This window comes from Phaseolus vulgaris, chromosome 5, assembly GCF_051622355.1.
Source record: "Phaseolus vulgaris cultivar YP4 chromosome 5, ASM5162235v1, whole genome shotgun sequence".
NCBI classification, from domain to species: Eukaryota; Viridiplantae; Streptophyta; class Magnoliopsida; order Fabales; family Fabaceae; genus Phaseolus; species Phaseolus vulgaris.
In genome coordinates, this window is record NC_143502.1 from 12,618,406 (window position 1) to 12,638,417 (window position 20,012).

General features: G+C 33.2%; 1 protein-coding gene across 2 annotated transcripts; it reads left to right on the top strand.

Moving 5' to 3' along the window:
• The first annotated feature begins 2,998 nt into the window (after nucleotides 1–2,998).
• Nucleotides 2,999–11,848, top strand: LOC137835271 (putative hexosyltransferase MUCI70). Of its 2 annotated transcripts, none has more exons than XM_068643702.2 (9): nucleotides 2,999–3,735; nucleotides 7,861–8,154; nucleotides 8,317–8,530; nucleotides 8,686–8,795; nucleotides 8,882–9,081; nucleotides 9,839–9,942; nucleotides 10,722–10,912; nucleotides 11,023–11,222; nucleotides 11,420–11,848. In XM_068643702.2, the coding sequence occupies exons 1-9, from the start codon at nucleotides 3,498–3,500 to the stop codon at nucleotides 11,609–11,611; spliced, it is 1,743 nt and encodes a 580-aa protein (XP_068499803.1). In that variant the 5' UTR covers nucleotides 2,999–3,497; the 3' UTR covers nucleotides 11,612–11,848. The 2 variants fall into 2 exon arrangements, with proteins under 2 accessions (XP_068499803.1, XP_090158658.1); XM_090302532.1 differs by having other exon boundaries at nucleotides 3,046–3,325.
• Nucleotides 11,849–20,012: the final 8,164 nt, after the last annotated feature.

Consider the following 20,012-nt stretch of genomic DNA (forward strand, 5'->3'; position numbering starts at 1 on the left):
ATCGTTAAATTATATAAATTTATTTTATTATTGATTTTTATCATTATATTATACTATATTATTATTATATAAGATAATTGATTATGTGAAAAGATAATAATATGTTTACACTGTATATTATGTTATACAACATTATTAATTATCACATCGATATTAAAGATAAAATTGTAAAATATTACCCTCCAGCGTAGCTTTTTTTTTTTTGCGTTTTACCGGCAGACTCTAAAATTCTCAACCTAAAGCAAAAACATTGTTAGAAATGCATGAAATGGTGAAATTGGCCATGCCATAACCTATACGAAAAATACATAATTTAATAAAAAAAAATTGAAAATATTAGGAAGTGTGAAGATTAAAATGTTGAGGATTTGATTGAAGTTGATATTTACCTGAGGATGGAATAAAGTTGATGGTGTTGAGTGGATAGGAATATATGAGTGAGTAGACAAGAGAATGAGGAAGAAGTGACAGAAGAAGATGAAGTTAAAAATGGTGAGAATCCAATAAGGAACACAAAGAAGAGGAAGAAGTGCATGGTGAATGTGAGCTTACCCTTTGCCTTTGGCATGACCCACCTCACACAACACCTGTCCAGGGCCATTTAATATCCAACAGTTTTCCAAATAACTCATTCATGGGTGAAAGTTATGTCCCTGCCTTGTGCCATTGAGACATGTAAGAAGTATGTGGGGTCCCTTTTTCAAGTTATGGCCACGGTTACTAAGGGGTCCACTGTGTTGCCTTTCTGCATTTTTCTGTCTTCATGCCCTCCAACATAACATCAAACTCTTAACAATCATAAACTTTTGCTTTCTAATTACCCAATGGACAACCCCAATTTTGTTTTCATAATGCACACACAAAGTCAAATGCTCACACAAAAAGCCACATTCTGCCTTGCTTCTGTCATTAGCTTTTCTACCTCCAACTTTGTGTGCATCTCATTGTCTTTATCATTTTTAACCTGTCTGCAAAATATGCATATAAAATGATGAAAAGACCATGCTTTGATTGCTTCCAGATCAAATTGCAACCACTCTAATTAACAGTACTGACGCATTTATACTTACACCAATAGAGTGGCTAAAAGTTGAGATAGAAAAGAAAGAGCATTTGAAAGTATAAAAAGGAATTTCAATTAGGTGGGTCTTAAAAGAGCATCATTAGCTTCCAAGACTAATGGTTGATACGAATCATGTTTGGCATTTATATATCGTTGGAAATGGTGTAGTTGTGTTGGGTAAACATGTTTTTCAACTAAGCTTATGATTACCAATTCAGCCAAGTGGTCTCTCTCACTTCACACTCCTCAAAACCTTGCATTCATAACAAAAATGTCTAACCCTTTTTACCACTTCTCATGCCCAAATGATTTGGACCAAGCTGAAGATTTTTATCAAGTGCCCCAAAAAAGTTTTCTCTCTTTCTTGGTCACAACACAAAGTACTCTCTCGACTTTTTATCTTTTCATTCTACACTTCTACGCTTCAACTTGCAAGTACTTTAGTATGTTGTATCACAACTTTCTGTATAATTATTATCTCAATTATATGAATCAACATTACCTCTAATATAAGTACAAAAAAGGGTTGAAATTACTCACAACTACTTATTTATATATTTTTTTATCTATTACGGATTTTATTCTCAAATTTTCATGCATTCGATTTTTTTTTTCATTACTAAAATAAAAATCTTAGTGCACTGTAGACATTTTTAAGATGGCAGAAAAGAAAGTTGAGATAGTTGCAAGAATGGAGAAGAAAACTGAAAATAAGTTAGGTTTGCCTTTTGAAAAGCGACAAAGGTTTTATTGAGCTAACTAGCAATTACTATGGTTGGTAGTAGCACTTAACTTTGCATTCACATTTGGTAAACTTTAACACCCCTTTTTTAGTCTTACGCAAAAAAAGTCTACACTGTTCTTATACCAGTGTTTTTTATAACGAACCAATTTTCAAATACTAGGGTTTACTACAAATTATTCATACATAATTGCACCATTCTAGTACTTTTTCAATCACTTTCAAATAGATTACTGTTCTCTTAACCAATTTACACGCAAAGTATATCAATTATTGAGTTATTGAGTTTACCTATACATTTTCAGTTCAACCTACCTAAACTAGTTTGGCTGAGAACATTTTTCAATTCTGATCTTACTTTTTATTTTCTTCAAAAAAGTGTTAATTACACAACAAAAAATATGGTAAATGTAATCTATTAAAGTAATTTATAAATTATAAAAATATCTTGATAATATTGATTATTAATTCAGATTTTATTAATATTAAATTATTTACTATTAGTATTGCATTAGTGGTTACAGATATATTAGTATTTTTATTTTATAGTTTTCAATAATTATATTTTTATTATATATTATTGAAGTAAATCAAAATAGTGGTTCAATAAGTTTTTACAACTTTTTGCCTTATGTTATTTCCTTCTATTAATTCAATGAAACTAATTTTAATACCTTTTTTTAAACATCTCATTTTAAAATTTGAAATAAATACTTCATTCTAATACCAAAATCAAACTTTGGTTTGCATGAATGAATGGGCCATTCATATGAGTGAAAAAGTCCATTCTTTCTGCACCTCCATACTTCTTCCTGCATCTCTATACAGTCATCGAAATGATCATTATATCATTAATGAAAAAATTTATAGTATCCTATACTACTAAAGTTTTTTCCAAAATACAATTTAGAAGAGTTATTTTGAATTATACATTCCAGAACGTATTATATATGTTATGAAAAGTTTATTTCAAAAAATATTTTTCTGGAATTTTATTTTTGGAAATACATTATTGAATTTCTGAAAGTATTTTTTGGAAAGCTTTCAAAAAAACATAATCCGGAACTCATTTAAAGAAAGAGTAAAACAATCGTTTTTGAAAATTGATGGGGGTACAGGAAGAATTCTGACAAGTGCAGGGAGAAACAGCGTTCGGAGGAATGTTAATTTGGGCCTTGGGGCCCATGAAAAATGGTGCTTGCATCTCCTCTTGTAAAAGTGGCTATTGCATCTTCCCTCCATTCACGCTACGCCTCAATCCATCTCCAATCCTCTTCTCGCTCCCTAATCACATTCCACAATTTCACATTTCCACTTCCGATCTCCAATTCCACCTCGCCACCGCCACAACGCCGACGGCGCCCCCGACGTCGTTGTTTCCACCGGTGCCCGTCGTCCCCGACCTCCTCCGATCAGTGTGCCGTTTCTGATACCCCGCGCACGCCCTGGCGAATGCAGCTCCCCGAACGAATCGCGAACCCTGGAACGGGTGGGAAACAACGTGATGTGAAGAGATTAAGGTTGTTGGCACTTCGCGGGTGTTTTAACTATTTTTAATTATCATCCATTGTTGGTTATTATTGTTAGTGTTAAATAATTTGATATTGTGGAGAAAAGGGGTTGGGGGAATTGGGAAATAGTAGCAGAGAGAGGGGAGTTGTGGAAGGTGATGGTATTGAAGGGAGAAGAACGATGAGTGGGGTGTCATTGGGTGTGCGCACGGGGAGCTATGGTGCGCTACAAAACGGCAACGTTTCTGTGCCCATGCTTGTGCGTAGACCTTCAAAGACGCTCCTCTACAACCCCAGAGAGAAAGAGAGGGGTTTCTTTTTTATTTGCCGGCTCCTTGGGCGAGGCAGGGTCGCAATGCTCCTCATGTTTGCCCTTGGCCTTTGTGTTTTCGTTTTTGGCTGTTTTACTGTTTACAAAGGTTAGTTACTTCCTCTTCATATTTTCTGTTTTCTTTTTCACCCTATCATTGCCTCCTAGATATTACTCCCACCATTTCACTTTCTGTAATTTGATCATTTTTAAATTTCTGATGTTATGATTCCAAGTTTATTTTAATAAATACCACACTTATCTAATTTTTTTAATATTATCGTATATATTATGTAAGTAACGAGTAAGAATAAAATAAAGAAGAGTGTAATAAAATTTTAGTAAAACTTTTAATCATTAAAACATCTCAATGGTTAGAAGTTGTTTAGCGTATGTTTAGGATAATCAATTGTTGCTTGAAATACATCGTCCACTAGAGTTGCTTCTACAAGCAACTATTCCTTTAAATTAAGAAAATACAAAATTATAAATTGTTTAGATTTTTTTTTATTAAAGTAAAATTGAGTGTAAATTAATTAATGATGATATGATACCATGAAGATGACAAATAATATTTTTTAATGTAGAAAACCATTCATAGGAATTGTTTCTATAGGAGATATTTTATTGATTTATTGCTTTCGTGTGAGAAAACATTAAGTAAATGGAAGGAGTTACAAATAATTAATGATTAGATGGTTTGAAACCACACATGTTTATGATAGAGGCAGACTCATTTTTTTTTTTCAATTTACAAGAAATAATTAATGATACTTCAAAAATTGGATGAGACCATTATAGTTCTAAGTATGTTCACTCTAGATTGAAATTACTTATTGTAGATACTCTTTGTCTATTGTTAGAATTCTTGACATCCGTTTCAAGATATAATTATGTTGGATTTATGCCCATGACATTTCTATGAATATTAGAACCATTAATTAAGTTTTAGGAGAAAACTTGGTGCGGTATTTGAATCAGACATTTACTGAAATTCTCAACTACAAAGTCAAATTCCAATTTTGATTAGAAAATATTACTGACAACAACACTTATATATCTACTTGTCCTTAATTTTATTTTGAGTAAATTCAAGAATAGGTTCAGCCTTCACCATGGAAATAAACATGAAGGGTAATGCAACATATCTACTTTTAGGACATGATCAATACTCAAGGGGTGTTTGATTATAGGTATAATAATACATTTCCTAGAACCACATTTATAAGAATATTATATATGGGGATAATATTACTAAAAACATTTTAAGACTATGATCGGTTAAGTTTTAATATTCCCAGAATTATTTTCAAACTTTGAAATATTAGAATAAAAACTAAGAATATAAATGGAAATATAATTAGATTAGAAAATAATTCCCATATTTCCTCTGGAATATAACTTTCTCACTCCTCATCATATTAAAAATGAAGCAAAACAAAGTATTGTTACTTTCTCAGACATGAACGGTACATGGGAATAAATTTTTAAAACTCATTACAATACAAACATGGAAACTATATCCCCTGGAATAAATTTTCATTCCTTGTGCAGCAAAAAACACTTTATTCCTTGAAACAAACAGTCTAGGAATAATTTTTCAAAGCTAATGAAGAACATTGAAATATTGCATTCTCAAGTTCACATTTTTGGGAATACAGTTTTAAACCTTGAAACACTTTGCTTTGCATCTGTGTAATATACTCATTCCATCCTACCATCACACCAATTTAAGTTTCTTTCACACGTACTAAGAACACCAAAAAATTGTCGTTTCTTGAAACAGTTTTACTAAAATAGTCTTGGACTGTCTTCAATTTCAAGAAAATTATAATAGATTGCATTTTGAATTATTTTCTTAATTTTTAAATGCTTTATTTACACTAGCGGAAACACAACATAAAAACGTTTGTGTATCTGCATTTTTTTATTTTTATATTTATATATAGTTATGTTTAATGTTAAAATTTGAGTAATTACTTCATAAAACATATCTTGTTTCCATCTTTGTCTTTGTGCTTCTTCCTCTATGTCTTCTTTACCCCTCTTGATTAATGACTTCTACACCTTCGTATCCAAAAGAAGTCTGGAAACAAAACAAAAGACATGTAAATAAGCTTAAATTCCTCTCCAAATCGTTGCAAATCTGTAACACAAAACACAAAAACATGGTTAATTTTCTAGTTGTAGTGTCATATGAAAAAAAGAGAAAAAAAAATGAGGATAAGAAAAGAGAAAAGAAAAAAAGTGAGAAGTTTTTTTTTATAGAGAGAGAAGTGGGAAGTTGTTGATAATGTGGGAAGTGGAAAGTTGTTGACAGAGAGAAGTGAGAAGTTATTAAGGAAGATAAGTTTGGTTATAAGAGAATGTGTACACCAAAACATAACAATAATTATTGTCCAAGATAACAATAATTATTATATATTTCTAAAATAATAAAATAACATATTAAAATAAGGATAAAATAGAAAAGTAAATGTGTACACTAAAAAGCGGTTAGTAAAAAAATACTATTTATATATAGGTATAATTAAAACAATTAAATTTATTGAATTTTTAATTTTCTGTTTGGTTAAAGTTTTTGAATTATCACCCAATATAAAAGGCTTATTACAATATTAAACAATACTTAATAATTCAAAATATTACCAAACCGGTCAAATTTTTTCAATTCACATGGACCAGATTTATTTTAAGTGACATCGGTAGATGCTATTTTTAGTTGATGTCATATATAACTATCTTGACTATCATTAATTAGGTTTTTTCGTCAACCTCTTCACTTATGTAGGTTCAAAATATCCCCAATTGATAGTTGCTGAAAACAGTTACAGTCAAGGTTAGTCAAAAGATTATCAAGTCGACATTAGAAGAAACCTTGACCATGGACAAAATATAACATTAGTGACGTGAATTCAGAAACAGTCTTGCAAACATCGACCAAAAAATAGCTACAACACATTAATAAAAAAAATCTAGATAACATCCACTGAAAAATAAAACCTTAACTTATGTCAATTGAGAAATAATCCTAGCCTAAGCCTTAGTGGAAAACTTATTCCAACAATATCAATTGAAAAATAACCTCTGTTAACATAGATTAAAAATCTGACTTAAATTGATTGAATAACAGTGTCTTTGACATTGCTGAGAAATAGTCTGTTCAGACTAATGCCAATTGAGAAATAACTGACTTGTTAGTCGAACAATATCTTTGATCAGCATTTACTGTAAGGCAACTCGATTGTCATTAATTGAAAAAAATGTGTGGTTGACATCAGTGGAAAAACATTACTGATGTTAACTAAAAAAACTCTAACCAGACTGAGAAATCCTATATCGGCAACAGAAAAACTGACAAATGTTGGTAAAACAAAAACTACGATTAACTTCAGCCTGAGAGAAACTTGTCGATGACAGTTGAAAGAAAGAATGCCAAGCTAACTCTTTTCTCAGCCGAATTGACAAATTTCTTGTCTTAGTTGAATTGATGATGTCCCAATCTGAGGAGTCATGATGTCGTGACCGAGGCCGAGTCGATAAGAGAGTATAAAGAAAAGAAACATAAATTTGACAAAAAGAGATTATGGCCATTTTTAAATTTTTACTTTTTGTGTGAAATTTGTAATTTTAAGTAATTAAATTATTCTCATATTTTTATAATTTCATTTTTTTTTAAAATTTTCCTTTCAAACAACATATTTTATCACAAAACATTTAAAATTCTCTATAAAATGAAATTACTGTATTAAAATTTTTCATCCAAACTCACTATCACTCTTCCAATAAATGCATTACTTTTATTGAAATAGAGAAAATAATTAACTTTAAGAGAAATTAGTAAAAAAAAGTAATGTTTGAAAGGTGGGAACACAATCTATTTTTGAATTTTTTAGAAGGCTAAATCTGCCAGTCATTGTAGGACGGAGGAAGTAATATGGTGTACCACAGAATTTCATTTGCTATCATTCCAATGATACTTTGCATCTTATAAATTTGTAAGATAAATAAGTGATAGTATAATGAGTTTCTGTTTTGAACTTTCTGGCACTGTTAGTTCATGTCTTGTTTGTTGAAGTTGAATATTGGTTAAGATTTAAGACATCATTTGAGATATAGTGTTTTGATTTAGGACTTTCCCTGGTCTTGTACATGAGTTTGTCTTCAACGTTTCAATTATCTACAATTAAAAATCTGTATGTTTTATTATGTATTTGGTATTGTGATGAACTAGGTGGAAGTATCACGAGTGAAATTGAAGATACGAGATCTTATGCCATTACTAGGTATGAAATTTTAAGACCCAGAGGAGTAGTAGAAGATAAGTCCCAGGATAGTAATTCTTCTAGACTGTTGTCATTGACAAGTAGATACAGAAGCACATCTAGGCCACCTCCTGCTCCTAATTCATTGTCCTTGTCCAAGTCTAAAGGCAAAAGGGTATATTTTCCTACTTGGCGGCATCGTTGTGACCGTTTTGCATTTCCTCCTCCTCCACCAGTTGATAGAAGACGAACTGGACCACGCCGTAAGCCTTATTTTTCCATTTGGCCTTTTTTTCATTTCTTAACTCAAAAATTATATCTCGAATATAGGTAATAGCATCTTATTTTCGAGTACACACACTGCATATTTAGTTATTGTCCCTGTAGAATTCTTTTAATCGGGTTCTTGCTCTCTTCTTTTTCAGCATGCCCTGTGTGTTATATTCCAGTGAAGCAAGCTGTAGCTAGTATGCCAATTTCCCCATCAAAATCTCCTATACTTCGTAGTCTGACATATGTGCATGATGAAAATTCAATTAAAAGTGAACGACATGGTGGCTCTGATTTTGGTGGATACCCTTCTCTGGAAGAAAGGGATGCTGCTTTTGATATCAAAGAGACGATGACAGTGCACTGCGGGTTAGTTCATTTTTGTTAGTTGTATTTAATTTTCTCACAATCTGGAGATTAATATTCATGGAAGAATTTTTAAAGGCTACCCACATTAGTATTAGTGCTTTGTTTACTGAATGTATTTTTCTTCCCTTTCCTGCATTGGCATAAATTCTTATCAGATTTGTCAAAGGAAGCAGACCTGGTCGCCTGACTGGATTTGATTTTGACGAGGCTGATCTCTTAGAGTTGGATAAGTACCATGATGTCATTGTTGCATCTGCCATATTTGGTATGGCTTATTATGACTAATGTCCTACAGAGATACATCTTGTTGTTTGTTTTCTTCTTCACATATCTCCCTTCAATCTTTGCCAGGAAACTATGATGTTATACAGCAGCCCAGGAACATCAGTTCAGAAGCAAAGAGAAACATTCCTTTCTATATGTTCATTGATGAAGAAACAGAAATGTATATGAAGAATGCCAGCATTTTGAGTAGCAGCAGGAGAGTTGGATTATGGAGAATCATTGTTGTCCATAATATTCCTTACGCTGATTCTCGGCGTAACGGAAAGGTTGATTGCTTACTTTTTGCTTCTCACTATTTTATTGTAAAATCTATCATTCGCATTCTTGAAAGTTGTACCATTTTCAGCAGATATTCTGTGTTTTCCAGACACAGTCCCCCCTTTCAATTGAAGCTTCTGATTTCTGGCCCTCAGCCCTATTTTTGTTTATTTCCATCTTCTTCCACATTTCAACATGTTTTATGATTGGGGAAATGATTTTACTTGTTGATACAGTATTAATAACACAATCAGAGTGTATAGAATTGTAGTTAGTTGGTAGCTTGAGCTTACGACTCTCTTACTCTAAAGTCCAAACTAATTGCAGAAGTTGGTTTTCGGTTCTACCTACCTCTGTGTGTACTATGAAATGGTTTTTTGTTCTAGAGCACGTATACAGAACTTCATTACATAAGTAAAGAGTTGAGGCTTCCACGCCCTAAACTTGAGGAATTTATTTTTTATAAATTTAAATATATGTAGCATTTGATTTCATAATGTATGTATACTGTTTTGTACCAGAGTAATTAGTGTTATGATTTCTTAAATCTCATAGAAACTTGTTAGGAAAGCTGAAAAGGAAAGGGAAATGAATTGGTTGAAAAATATGGTGAGAAGGAGTTCTGAATTATTGCTTTTTTATGAAGTATTAACAAAATAATTAGATATATATTCTACTGAAGTTGAATTAAGATTTTTTTTATACATTCCCCCCTTTCTGGAACTTACTTTATATGGTCTCACGATGCCGCTAAACTTATTGCAGGTTCCAAAGCTTCTTTTACACAGGATCTTCCCTAATGCCCGATATTCTATATGGATTGATGGGAAACTTCAGCTCGTTGTGGACCCATATCAAGTTCTTGAGAGGTAAAAGTCATCTCTGCTCTCTATTTTATTAAAAATTAATTTGGTTTTTATTTGTTTTTATTTAGTGGGATAAATTTTTATTTGCCATTATTTATTCTATTTACCATCATTTAGATTTGAGAATAAACATGACATTGTTTGCTTTCAAATTATGTTCTAATGAAAATATATGATTTTGTTTATTCATTTAGTTGTATATTATTGATTTTGATTTGGCAAGTTTTAGATATTATAATAATAACTATATATTTAAAGGATTTACTTACCAGGTTGTGAATTTTATTCACTATTTCCAACTTCAATAATACTTGTGCATATTTTTTACCATTTGATATGGTACAGTCAGAATCTAGCACCTATGCTATCATCTATATTATATATAGTAAAGGGAAATTTCAAATAGTTCTCTTGATATTTTCTAAGAAGAATTGAATATTTTGTTAAATCTTTTATAAATAGCTATCAATCCACATATCCAATTTTCTAAATTGAATCTTCTTATTACACGATAAGGACTCTGATCTCTGATCAAATGACTCTTATTATCTTTACTTTTGGTGAACCAGAGGTGACTTGAGCATCGTTAATAGTTATCTTTAGGACAATGGTTAAGGAGTTTAAACATATAGTATTAAATGGAAGCTGATAGTATTTAATTTAATATCTTGGTCATTTGGCTTTATTTTATAGCACAATATATGAAGAGGATATATGTCAACCATAAATTGTAAGGGTATTTTTCTAATATCTTCATTATCATTGCCTTTCATATCCTCCAGGTTCTTGTGGCGCCCAAATGCTACTTTTGCGATTTCAAGACACTATAGACGCTTTGATGTATTTGTTGAAGCTGAGGCTAATAAAGTTGCTGGAAAATATGAAAATGGTTCCATTGATAACCAAATTCAATTTTATAAAGTCTACGATGGTTTAACTCATTATTCCAGAGACAAGCTTCCTATAACTAGTGGTAGGATTTTTTTTTTATATATTCATGCCTGCATGTGTGCCTGTGCGTGTATATAACTGGTTCCTACATCTTAAAAATCTGAAGTCTTGCTTATGGCTGAGTTTCTGCAGATGTTCCTGAAGGGTGTGTTATCATAAGAGAGCACATTCCAATTACAAATCTATTTACTTGCTTATGGTTCAACGAAGTTGATCGCTTTACTTCCAGGGATCAATTAAGCTTTTCCACAGTAAGAGACAAAATAATGGCAAAAACTGGTTGGAGTATTAACATGTTTATGGATTGTGAAAGACGTAACTTTGTGATACAGGTTTGTATTTGTGTCTTGCCTTGTACTTGTGTTTAGTTGTTAGAAAAGCCTACTAGTTTTTGAAGTCAACATGCACTTCCAAATGTTTGTACTTCCATTTCTTATGAAAAGTAACTGAAGGTCTTTTAGCATTTGCTTTATTTCCTCTTCAATGGTTTTGGATTTTGATATTGGTGATTTGTGATGAATTCTATTAGGGTTACCATAGAGACATATTGGAACAGATGCCTCCACCAGCTGTTGTAACCCGGCGTCCTAGTGTACCTGCTTCTTATTATAACAAGTTTCATTTGAGGAATCATCCCAGACGTGGCAGAGGAGAAAGGAGATCAGGTTCAAATCATCATCACAGAGTATTCGGCACTGTTATGAACCACATTTTGATTTAGTGTTATCTTCTTCCACGAGGCTTTTTGTTTTCTTTTTATTAAGTGTAAATGCATACATTCTTTGTTGCAAATTTATACTTCGAAGAGCTCCCAGCAATTTTGAAGCTGTTGCTTAATGAATTGTAAATATCTTTGATATAACTGATTAGATCTTTACCACCTTTTTCCAAAAGGAAAGAAAAAAAAGGGGTTCTCAGTAGTGCATTCTGGACACTTGAATTATTACTCATTTTTTTCTCCTCTGGCCTACCGTTGCTATATAGTTGTAGATCGTGTTTGCCTGCTGTTAATTTGTGTTTCCGTTGGATGTTCGTAATAGTGTTGGAAAAATTACATAAATAAAAATTGGCGTGTGGAGAAAACTATTGAAATATGGTATCATGACCGAGACTATGCAGTACAGTAATCTTCCTTGTTGCTTAATCGTGTGTGACAGATGGCACATGTATTGAATTATGATTGTGCGGTGGATGCATTAAATTTTGCGGTAGAAAAGAGAAAGGGGTAAAGGATAAGATGGAAGGAAAAATTGTATTATATTCATATGTTATAATGAGAAATGAATACAAGGTATATATAGGTTATGTTAAAACAGAGTAATAGAATCTCACAAAACTCAATATCCCCCTCAAGTTTAGAGATAGATGTTGACCAACCCAAGCTTGGAAATAGCAGAAATAAAATCACCACGTTCAAGTGGTTTTGTGAGAACATCAGCAGTTTGATGGTTGGAGGAGATTGACAACTGCTGGAAGAGTTTGGATTGTAGTTTTTCACGTACAACATGTCAATCTATCTCTACGTGCTTCGTTCTTTCCTGGAAGCTTGGATTGTGAGCTATATACCTTGCATATTGATTATCACAATAGACAACAGCTGAGGTCTGGACCTTTATCTTGACCTCATCGATCAAATACTTCAACCATTGAATCTCACAGGTTAAAGTAACGAGGGCACGATATTCTGCTTCGGATGATGATCGCGACACAGTAGACTACTTCTTGGATTTCCAGCTAATCAGCGAAGAGCCCTCAAAAACACAAAAACCGGTTGTTGATCGCCTAGTTTGTGGACAACTTGCCCAATCTGAATCACAGAAACCTTTAAGCTGGAGATCCGAATTGTCAGAGAAGAAAAGTCCTTGTCCAGGAGTTCCTTTAATGTAACGTAGAACTCGGTGTTCAGCATTGTGATGTTCTGAAGTTGGTGCTTGCAGGAATTGACTTAGAAACTGGACACAATAGCTTATGTCGGGCATGGTATTTGTAAGATATAGTAGCCTTCCAATGAGTCTTTGATAAGCAGTAACATCTTTTATGGAAATTCCTTTTAGAAACATGTTCTTTGTATCCTTCTTCATAGGTGTGGCACAAGGTTTAGCAGCAAGTAGACCAACTTCGTTGATGATGTTTAGAGCATATTTCCTTTGGGAAACATGAATGCCCTTATTAGATCTGGCTATCTCGAGACCAAGAAAGAACTTCAAATCGCCTAAGTCTTTTACTTTAAAAACTTTGTCTAGGTGTCGTGTAACTTGTTCTATGTCTGATATAGATTTTCCTGCAAGAATAATGTCATCCACATATACTAGTAATATAGTAAAACTGTTTTCAGAGTTTCTTATGAATAATGAATGATCATAAACAGATTAGTGAAACCAATTTTGTTAAGAGAAGAAGTATGCTTAGCAAACCATTGTCGTCTTGCTTGTTTCAAACCATATAATGATTTTACTAGCTTGCAAACCTGTCCAGTTTTAACCTTGATGCCAAGTGGAGGTAGCAAGTAGACTTCCTCATTTAGATCCCTATGCAGAAACGCATTGTTCACATCTAGTTGTTTAAGGTGCCAGTTCTTTGTGGCAGCAATGGCAAGTAGCATTCTTATAGTTGTAAGTTTGACCACAGGAGAAAAAGTATCCAGGTAATCTATTCCTTCTAGTTGTGTATACTTTCACGACAAGTCTTGCCTTGTACCTTTCTATATCACCCTTCGCATTGTATTTTATCTTGTACACCCACTTACATCCAATGGGTTGCTTACTGTGGGGAAGGTCAGTGAGAATGTTTCATTTTCTTCCAAGGCTTTAATTTCCTTTTTCATGGCTTCACACCATTCAAGTTTTCGTATAGCTTCATTGTAATTATGTGGCTTTTCATTAGAAGATATAGCTAAAACATAGTTAAGGTGTTTAGTAGTTAGATTGCCATAATCAAGATATGTAGATTGGGAATGAAGGACTTTACCATAATGATTTAGTCGTTTGGTGTCAATGTGACTAGAAAGTTGGCAATGATAGTCCTTGAGATAGCTAGGAGATCTCCTGTGTCTATCAGACCTTCACAAGATGTTTTCTTCAGTAGTATTCTCCTCGGTTTGATCAATATGATAACTCTCATTCGTGTCAACAGGTTCAAAATTAAAATCAAAAGCATCAATTTGCTGATTACCCTTTTCTTTGTTACAATTGTTATTTTCAGTATAGGGAAAAACAGATTCATAGAAGTTTACATTTCTTGACACAAAAATCTCCTTATTATGAACATCAAACACAACATAACCCTTCATACCAGTTTTATATCTAAGAAAAATACATTTTCTTGCTCTCGGATCTAACTTAGATCTATTTCTTTGCAAACTTGAAGCAGAACATAAAGAACCAAAAACCTTTAAATTTTGAACATTGGGTTGTTCTTTATATAACAAATCATAAGGTGTTTGCATCTCGAGAACATTAGTAGGTATTCTGTTTATTAGATGTGTGGCATAAGTCACAACATAGGACCAAAAAATAACAGGCAAATTAGACTGAAGTAAAAGACTACGTGTAACATTCAAAATGTGCTGATGTTTTCTCTCAACAACAGAGTTTTGTTGTGGTGTTTCCACACAACTAGTTTGATGTAAGATACCCAAACTTTCATACAATGTGGCACAAGCAAACTCATTTCCATTATCAGAACGGATGGCCTTTATGACAGTATTAAACTAATTATATATAAGAGTAATGAATCTACTTAAGGCATCCCTAGTTTCAGATTTTGCTATCATAGGATAAACCCAAGTGAACCTACTGTGGTCATCCACTATGGTAAGAAAAAACTTGTGACCGTGCATAGAAGCAGTCCAAAAGGGCCCCATATATCCACATGAATCATATCAAATATGTTTTTAGTACGAGTACTATTATGAGTGAAAGAAAGTTTGTGCTGCTTAGCATAATGACATACATCACACGATTTATTTTCATAGAAACTGATATAAGAAAAAATGTTACTCATATGCTGTAAAACTCTATCAGATGGATGTCCCAGCCTGTGATGCCAAATATTCTTCGTAACACTTTGGTCTGGATGGTTCAAATTTCCTGCAGTATTGATACTGACTTCATGCTTTGATGTATCTATAAGATATAATCCTTTGTCCAACCTAACACATCCAATCATCTTTAATGATTACACATTTTGAATATGACAAAACTCAGAAGTAATAGTGAGTTTACAATTATGATTTTTAACTAGTTTTTGCACAAAAACAAGATTAAAAGCAAATTCTGGTACATATAATATGTTATATAGGAATTGTTTTTCAAATAATGCTACTGTTCCATCATAGTAAGCAACAACATGTGAACCATTTGGCAAACTAATACGAATAGGATTTATTCTGCGAAAAGTCAAAAAATTATTTATAGAATAATTCACATGATCTGTGGCACCTGTATCTAAAACTTAAGATTTTTCATTGTTCTTACCTTTCGCAGTGTTCTCATCTGAAGAATCATTCAAAAAATTGTTCACCTTATGCGCATAATCTTTTTTTATTTCTTGGATAAGTTTGTTAGAATATATGGCCTTAAACGAGAGGGGGGGGGGGGGGGGGTTGAATTGTTTAAGAGGGGTTTTTGAAAACTTTTTCAGTTAGAACAAAATCCTTTGTACGAAACTCAATCAGAAATTCAGTTAGCCAAGATATTAAGCACAAAACAGCAAAGCACCAGAAAAACAATTGGTTGTTTATACCAGTAAAGCAATAACAACTGAATTTAAATGAGTTTAAGGGAAGAAAGAGATACACAAACAGTTTATACTGGTTCACTCTTAAACCAAGAGCTACATCCAGTCCCCAGAAGCCACTGGGCAATCCACTAAGGAATCAATACAGATTACACACAAACCACCAAAGAAGTGACCTTAAACCCTTCAAGAAACACACTCTCTTTGGCACAACACACTCCAAGAATGTTGATCTTGACGACCTCAAGAGCACACAACACTCCTTGGCAACAACACCAAAATTTACAGAATATTCAGAACGTTGTTTACAGAACAATCTAAAATCAATACAGATGTAATCCTATTCCACTCTCTCTTGAGAAAACCAAAGTTGAAAAGAGAATGTTCAAAACTTGAAAGCAATATTTCACAACTGAAAAACTCAAATCTGTTTTTCTTGTTTGTTATAAAACATAAACAAACCATTTATACCTTTCAAAGATTGGTCAAAGCATTTAATACAGGAGCGTATTTAGTTGGAAATCATTTAAAGCACATTCAACTAACAAAACATAATTCTGTTAGGATTTTCAAAGAAACAATCGATTGAAATCACGAAACAATCGATTGTTTTGGTGTGACAACAAGTCAACCAACCAAAACAATTTTCAACCTTTTCAAAAACACCTAAGAATAAAACAATCGATTGTTTCGACAAAACAACAGGTTGTTTTTCTCTTAGTTTGAAAAACACTTTAAACTTAAAAAGGTTTTAAAAAACATTAGCTTTAGATTCAACAAAGAGTGGATTACACATTTAAACTACCCATATCCTATCCTAAACACAATAGCAACTTCAGCCTTGCATCAAACACATGGATTTGGATTCTTCAAAGCCTTTGATCACACTTGATCAACAAAGTTGCATGATTTGATATATGTGACCTTGTGTGAACTGATTCCTGTTATTTGTGTTTGACTTATTTTCTTGCTCCTACCGGTTGACTCGAACGACAACCTCTGACCCTCCTATTTCCGCTTGAGAATTGAACTTCCTTGGTTGAAGAATCTCTCACCTGCAAAGACAAAGGGCGCCTTGACAGCCGTTTGCACTCTGACGCTCAAGTCAGTATTAGGGCAAAGAAACACTAACTGTATAAAGTAGTTTTAGTCTTAGAAGCCTTGTATCTTGCTAGGGCTCTTAGCACCCTTTATATAGGTTGAAACTAGGTTTTACCTTTGTTCCGTTACCCGTGTCTAGGGTTCCTTGGAGAATGTCCCTGCGCGCTATTACACAATCTTAGCATAATCTGGCACATAAGACTTCCCTTAACTGGAGTGCAACGACTAATAGAATGGGGCCTGGGTACCAACTTGTGCACCAAATTTCTGGCGCCATCTGTTCTGTGGGTTCCCTAAGTATTCACGTGCCATGCATGCAGCTTCCTTGGAAACCCTAACCGTAACGAGCCTTAGCGCCTCCAAGGACTATTTGCTCGTGTCGCGCCTGAATGCGCTATACACACCACTTGCATGGATCCCTATTGTCTTAGGGCTTCCTCCCATATCTGATGTTTAACTAATAACTAGTGCAATTCTGGGGTCCACCTTACGTGACCCATCTTTACTATCAGGCCCCGGTGTGCAATGTCTAAGGTCTGTCACTGGAGTCGATGACCGAGGACTGGTCGGTACACTTCTCTTCAACTTTCATATTCTTATCCATCACAACACTGTTTGTAACTCTTTCATTCTTTTCACCTTTTTGTTTATACCAAGGGGGAAACCCCTACTTGAAATAGCATTCATCTATGGTATGATTCAGTCTGTGACAATGTGTACACTGCTTACCATTGTTTTGATACATGATTTTCCTCTTCCTTGAGATCTGCCAGTGCTGCTGCGAAACGTCTTCCAATTTCCTTGATTGCCTGAAGAATTAAACAGAGCTTTGCTATTCAACATCACACTACCTTTATTCACCATCTCATTGCTTGCCAGTTGCCGTTCTTAATGGATGACGAGGGAAAAAATACGATTTATAATGGGTAAAGGCTCCATTAGCAAGATTTGTGTCTTAACAAAAAGATAAGTATCGTTTAGACCTTTTAACAAACACAAGGCGTACTCAAACTCTTTATACCTTTGGATGTGTTTGGTTAACGCACAACTGCATTTGATCTTGCACTCGCAATCAGGAGTTGGTCATAGTGCTTCAAGCTCTTCCCATAAGATTTTCAAATTAGTGTAGAATTCAGTCACTGTTCGTTCACCTTGCCTCATGGAATGTATCTCTTGAAGAAGATCCAAAATCCTGAAAAGATCTCCTTTTGAAAAATGTTCACGTAAATCTTCCTAGAGTTCCCTCGCATCCTCTACGTAAACCACACTCTGCGCAATCTGTTCACTAAGGGTTCGTGTTACCCATGATATAACCATCATGTTGCACTGTTCCCACGTTTCTTGAAGAGAAGTACCTGTTTTTGGAGCGGGCAGAGTGCCATTAATGAATTTGTGTTTGTTCTTTGAAAGAAGGGCACGACGCATAACCCTACTCCATGGATGATAATTATTGCCGTCAAGCTGAAGATTGATCAAAACGGTTCCTGGGTTTTCTCCAGCATGCAGATAGTAAGGACTGCCTGGATTCTGAGCGGGATCTTGACTAATGCTTGGATTCTGGGTGGGATCTTTACTGCGGCTAGTGTAGCTTCCATCACGAATCACAAACAAAAAATAGAAGAAAAATGTAAAGAAAACACAAGAACCAGAAACAAGAACAAAAGAAATAACGGAAGCAGAGCGAGACTTTAACTCTCTCTGATACCATATTGAAATATGGTCTCCATGACCCACACTATGCAGCATAGTGATCTTCCTTGTTGCTTAATCGTGCGTGAGAGATGACACATGTATTGAATTATGATTGTGCGGTGGACGCATTAGATTATGCGGTGGAATAGAGAAAAAGGGTAAATAATAAGATGGAAGGAAAAATTGTATTATATTCATATGTTATAATGAGAAAGGAATACAAAGTATATATAAGCTCTGTTAAAACAGGAAAACAGAAACAGAATCTCACAAAACTCAATAAAAGCCGTCTGTATGGTTAGATTTATTTTTTATAAATTTTTTTAATTAATATTTTAATAGTTTTTGAAAGATTAGTTTTCTAGAAGAAAATATTCTCTAAAATGTACTATAAATATTTATAAATGTTTGTTTTTTTCTCTCCCGAAAATAAGTGAAACTGAACATGCATTAAGATGAATAGTGTATATAGTTTTCAACTAGACGTTCATATAGATCAAGTTATACTCCATTCATTAAAATTAATATCTTTATTTACAAGTATGTTTAAAATTGAAAATATCAAATAGTGTAGTTATAAGAAATTATAATTATATATAATTAATTATCTTTGGATTAGTGAAATAGATTAAAATTGCAGTAAATATATCAATTTTAGAAAAGAGTAATTATGTTCTCAAAAGTTGAAGGGATGATTTATGTTTGATAAATTCGTGTGGACTGTTAATGTTAAAAGGTTACTGTATTAGTGAAAATCATAGTATTAGATCAGGATTTGATTTATTAAACTTGGAAAAGTCTATGTTAAGACAAAAATATTGATTTTTAAGAAGAAATAACTCAAATGTATATCTGATAAAGAAAATATTCAGAAAGATAAATAAAAAGTGGTAAATTAGAATTAATGATCATTGGCAAGAACAAAGAGAGATTGCATAAAGGGATAAGTGAGAAATGTTGTATTTGTTCAAAGAATTTTAACCAAGGAAACAAACTAGGATGGTTCGCTATTTATAGTTTTTTCTCTCTCTTATGGTCGTAATAAAATATACATATACATTAATAGTACAATCGTTTAAAATTAACTATTTATCTATCTTGATAAGTGGGTCTTCCAAAATAGCTTGTAACTAATTTTAGAAAAAGATATAATTCTCTATTTCATTGTTCAAGTATATTCCAACACTTGGCAATTTCAAATTTGTTTGTAGAGTTGTTGGTTTTGGAGTAAATTAGAGTGTTAGATTGAGATTTTGCTGATTTGGAAAATTACAAGTTGATTGTGATGTGAAAAAGATTCTTGAATGTGTTTGAATGGTGTTATGAATAATTTGAAATGTAGATATTGATGAATATTTGTTTTTTGATTTAAATGTTGATTTATGAAAAGGACTTGAAGTTTTGAATAATTGAATAAGTGGTCGATGATTTAAATTGATTGTGGTATGCATTATGAAGTAAAATCTTAGTTTTACTTGACAAATTTGGTTTTAAAATGAGGTATACATGCTCTCATTCTAACATCCACTCAGTAGATTTTTCCTGGGCTCACTGGATATGGAGATGTAGAGTTTGGGGTGCGCTCGACCCCA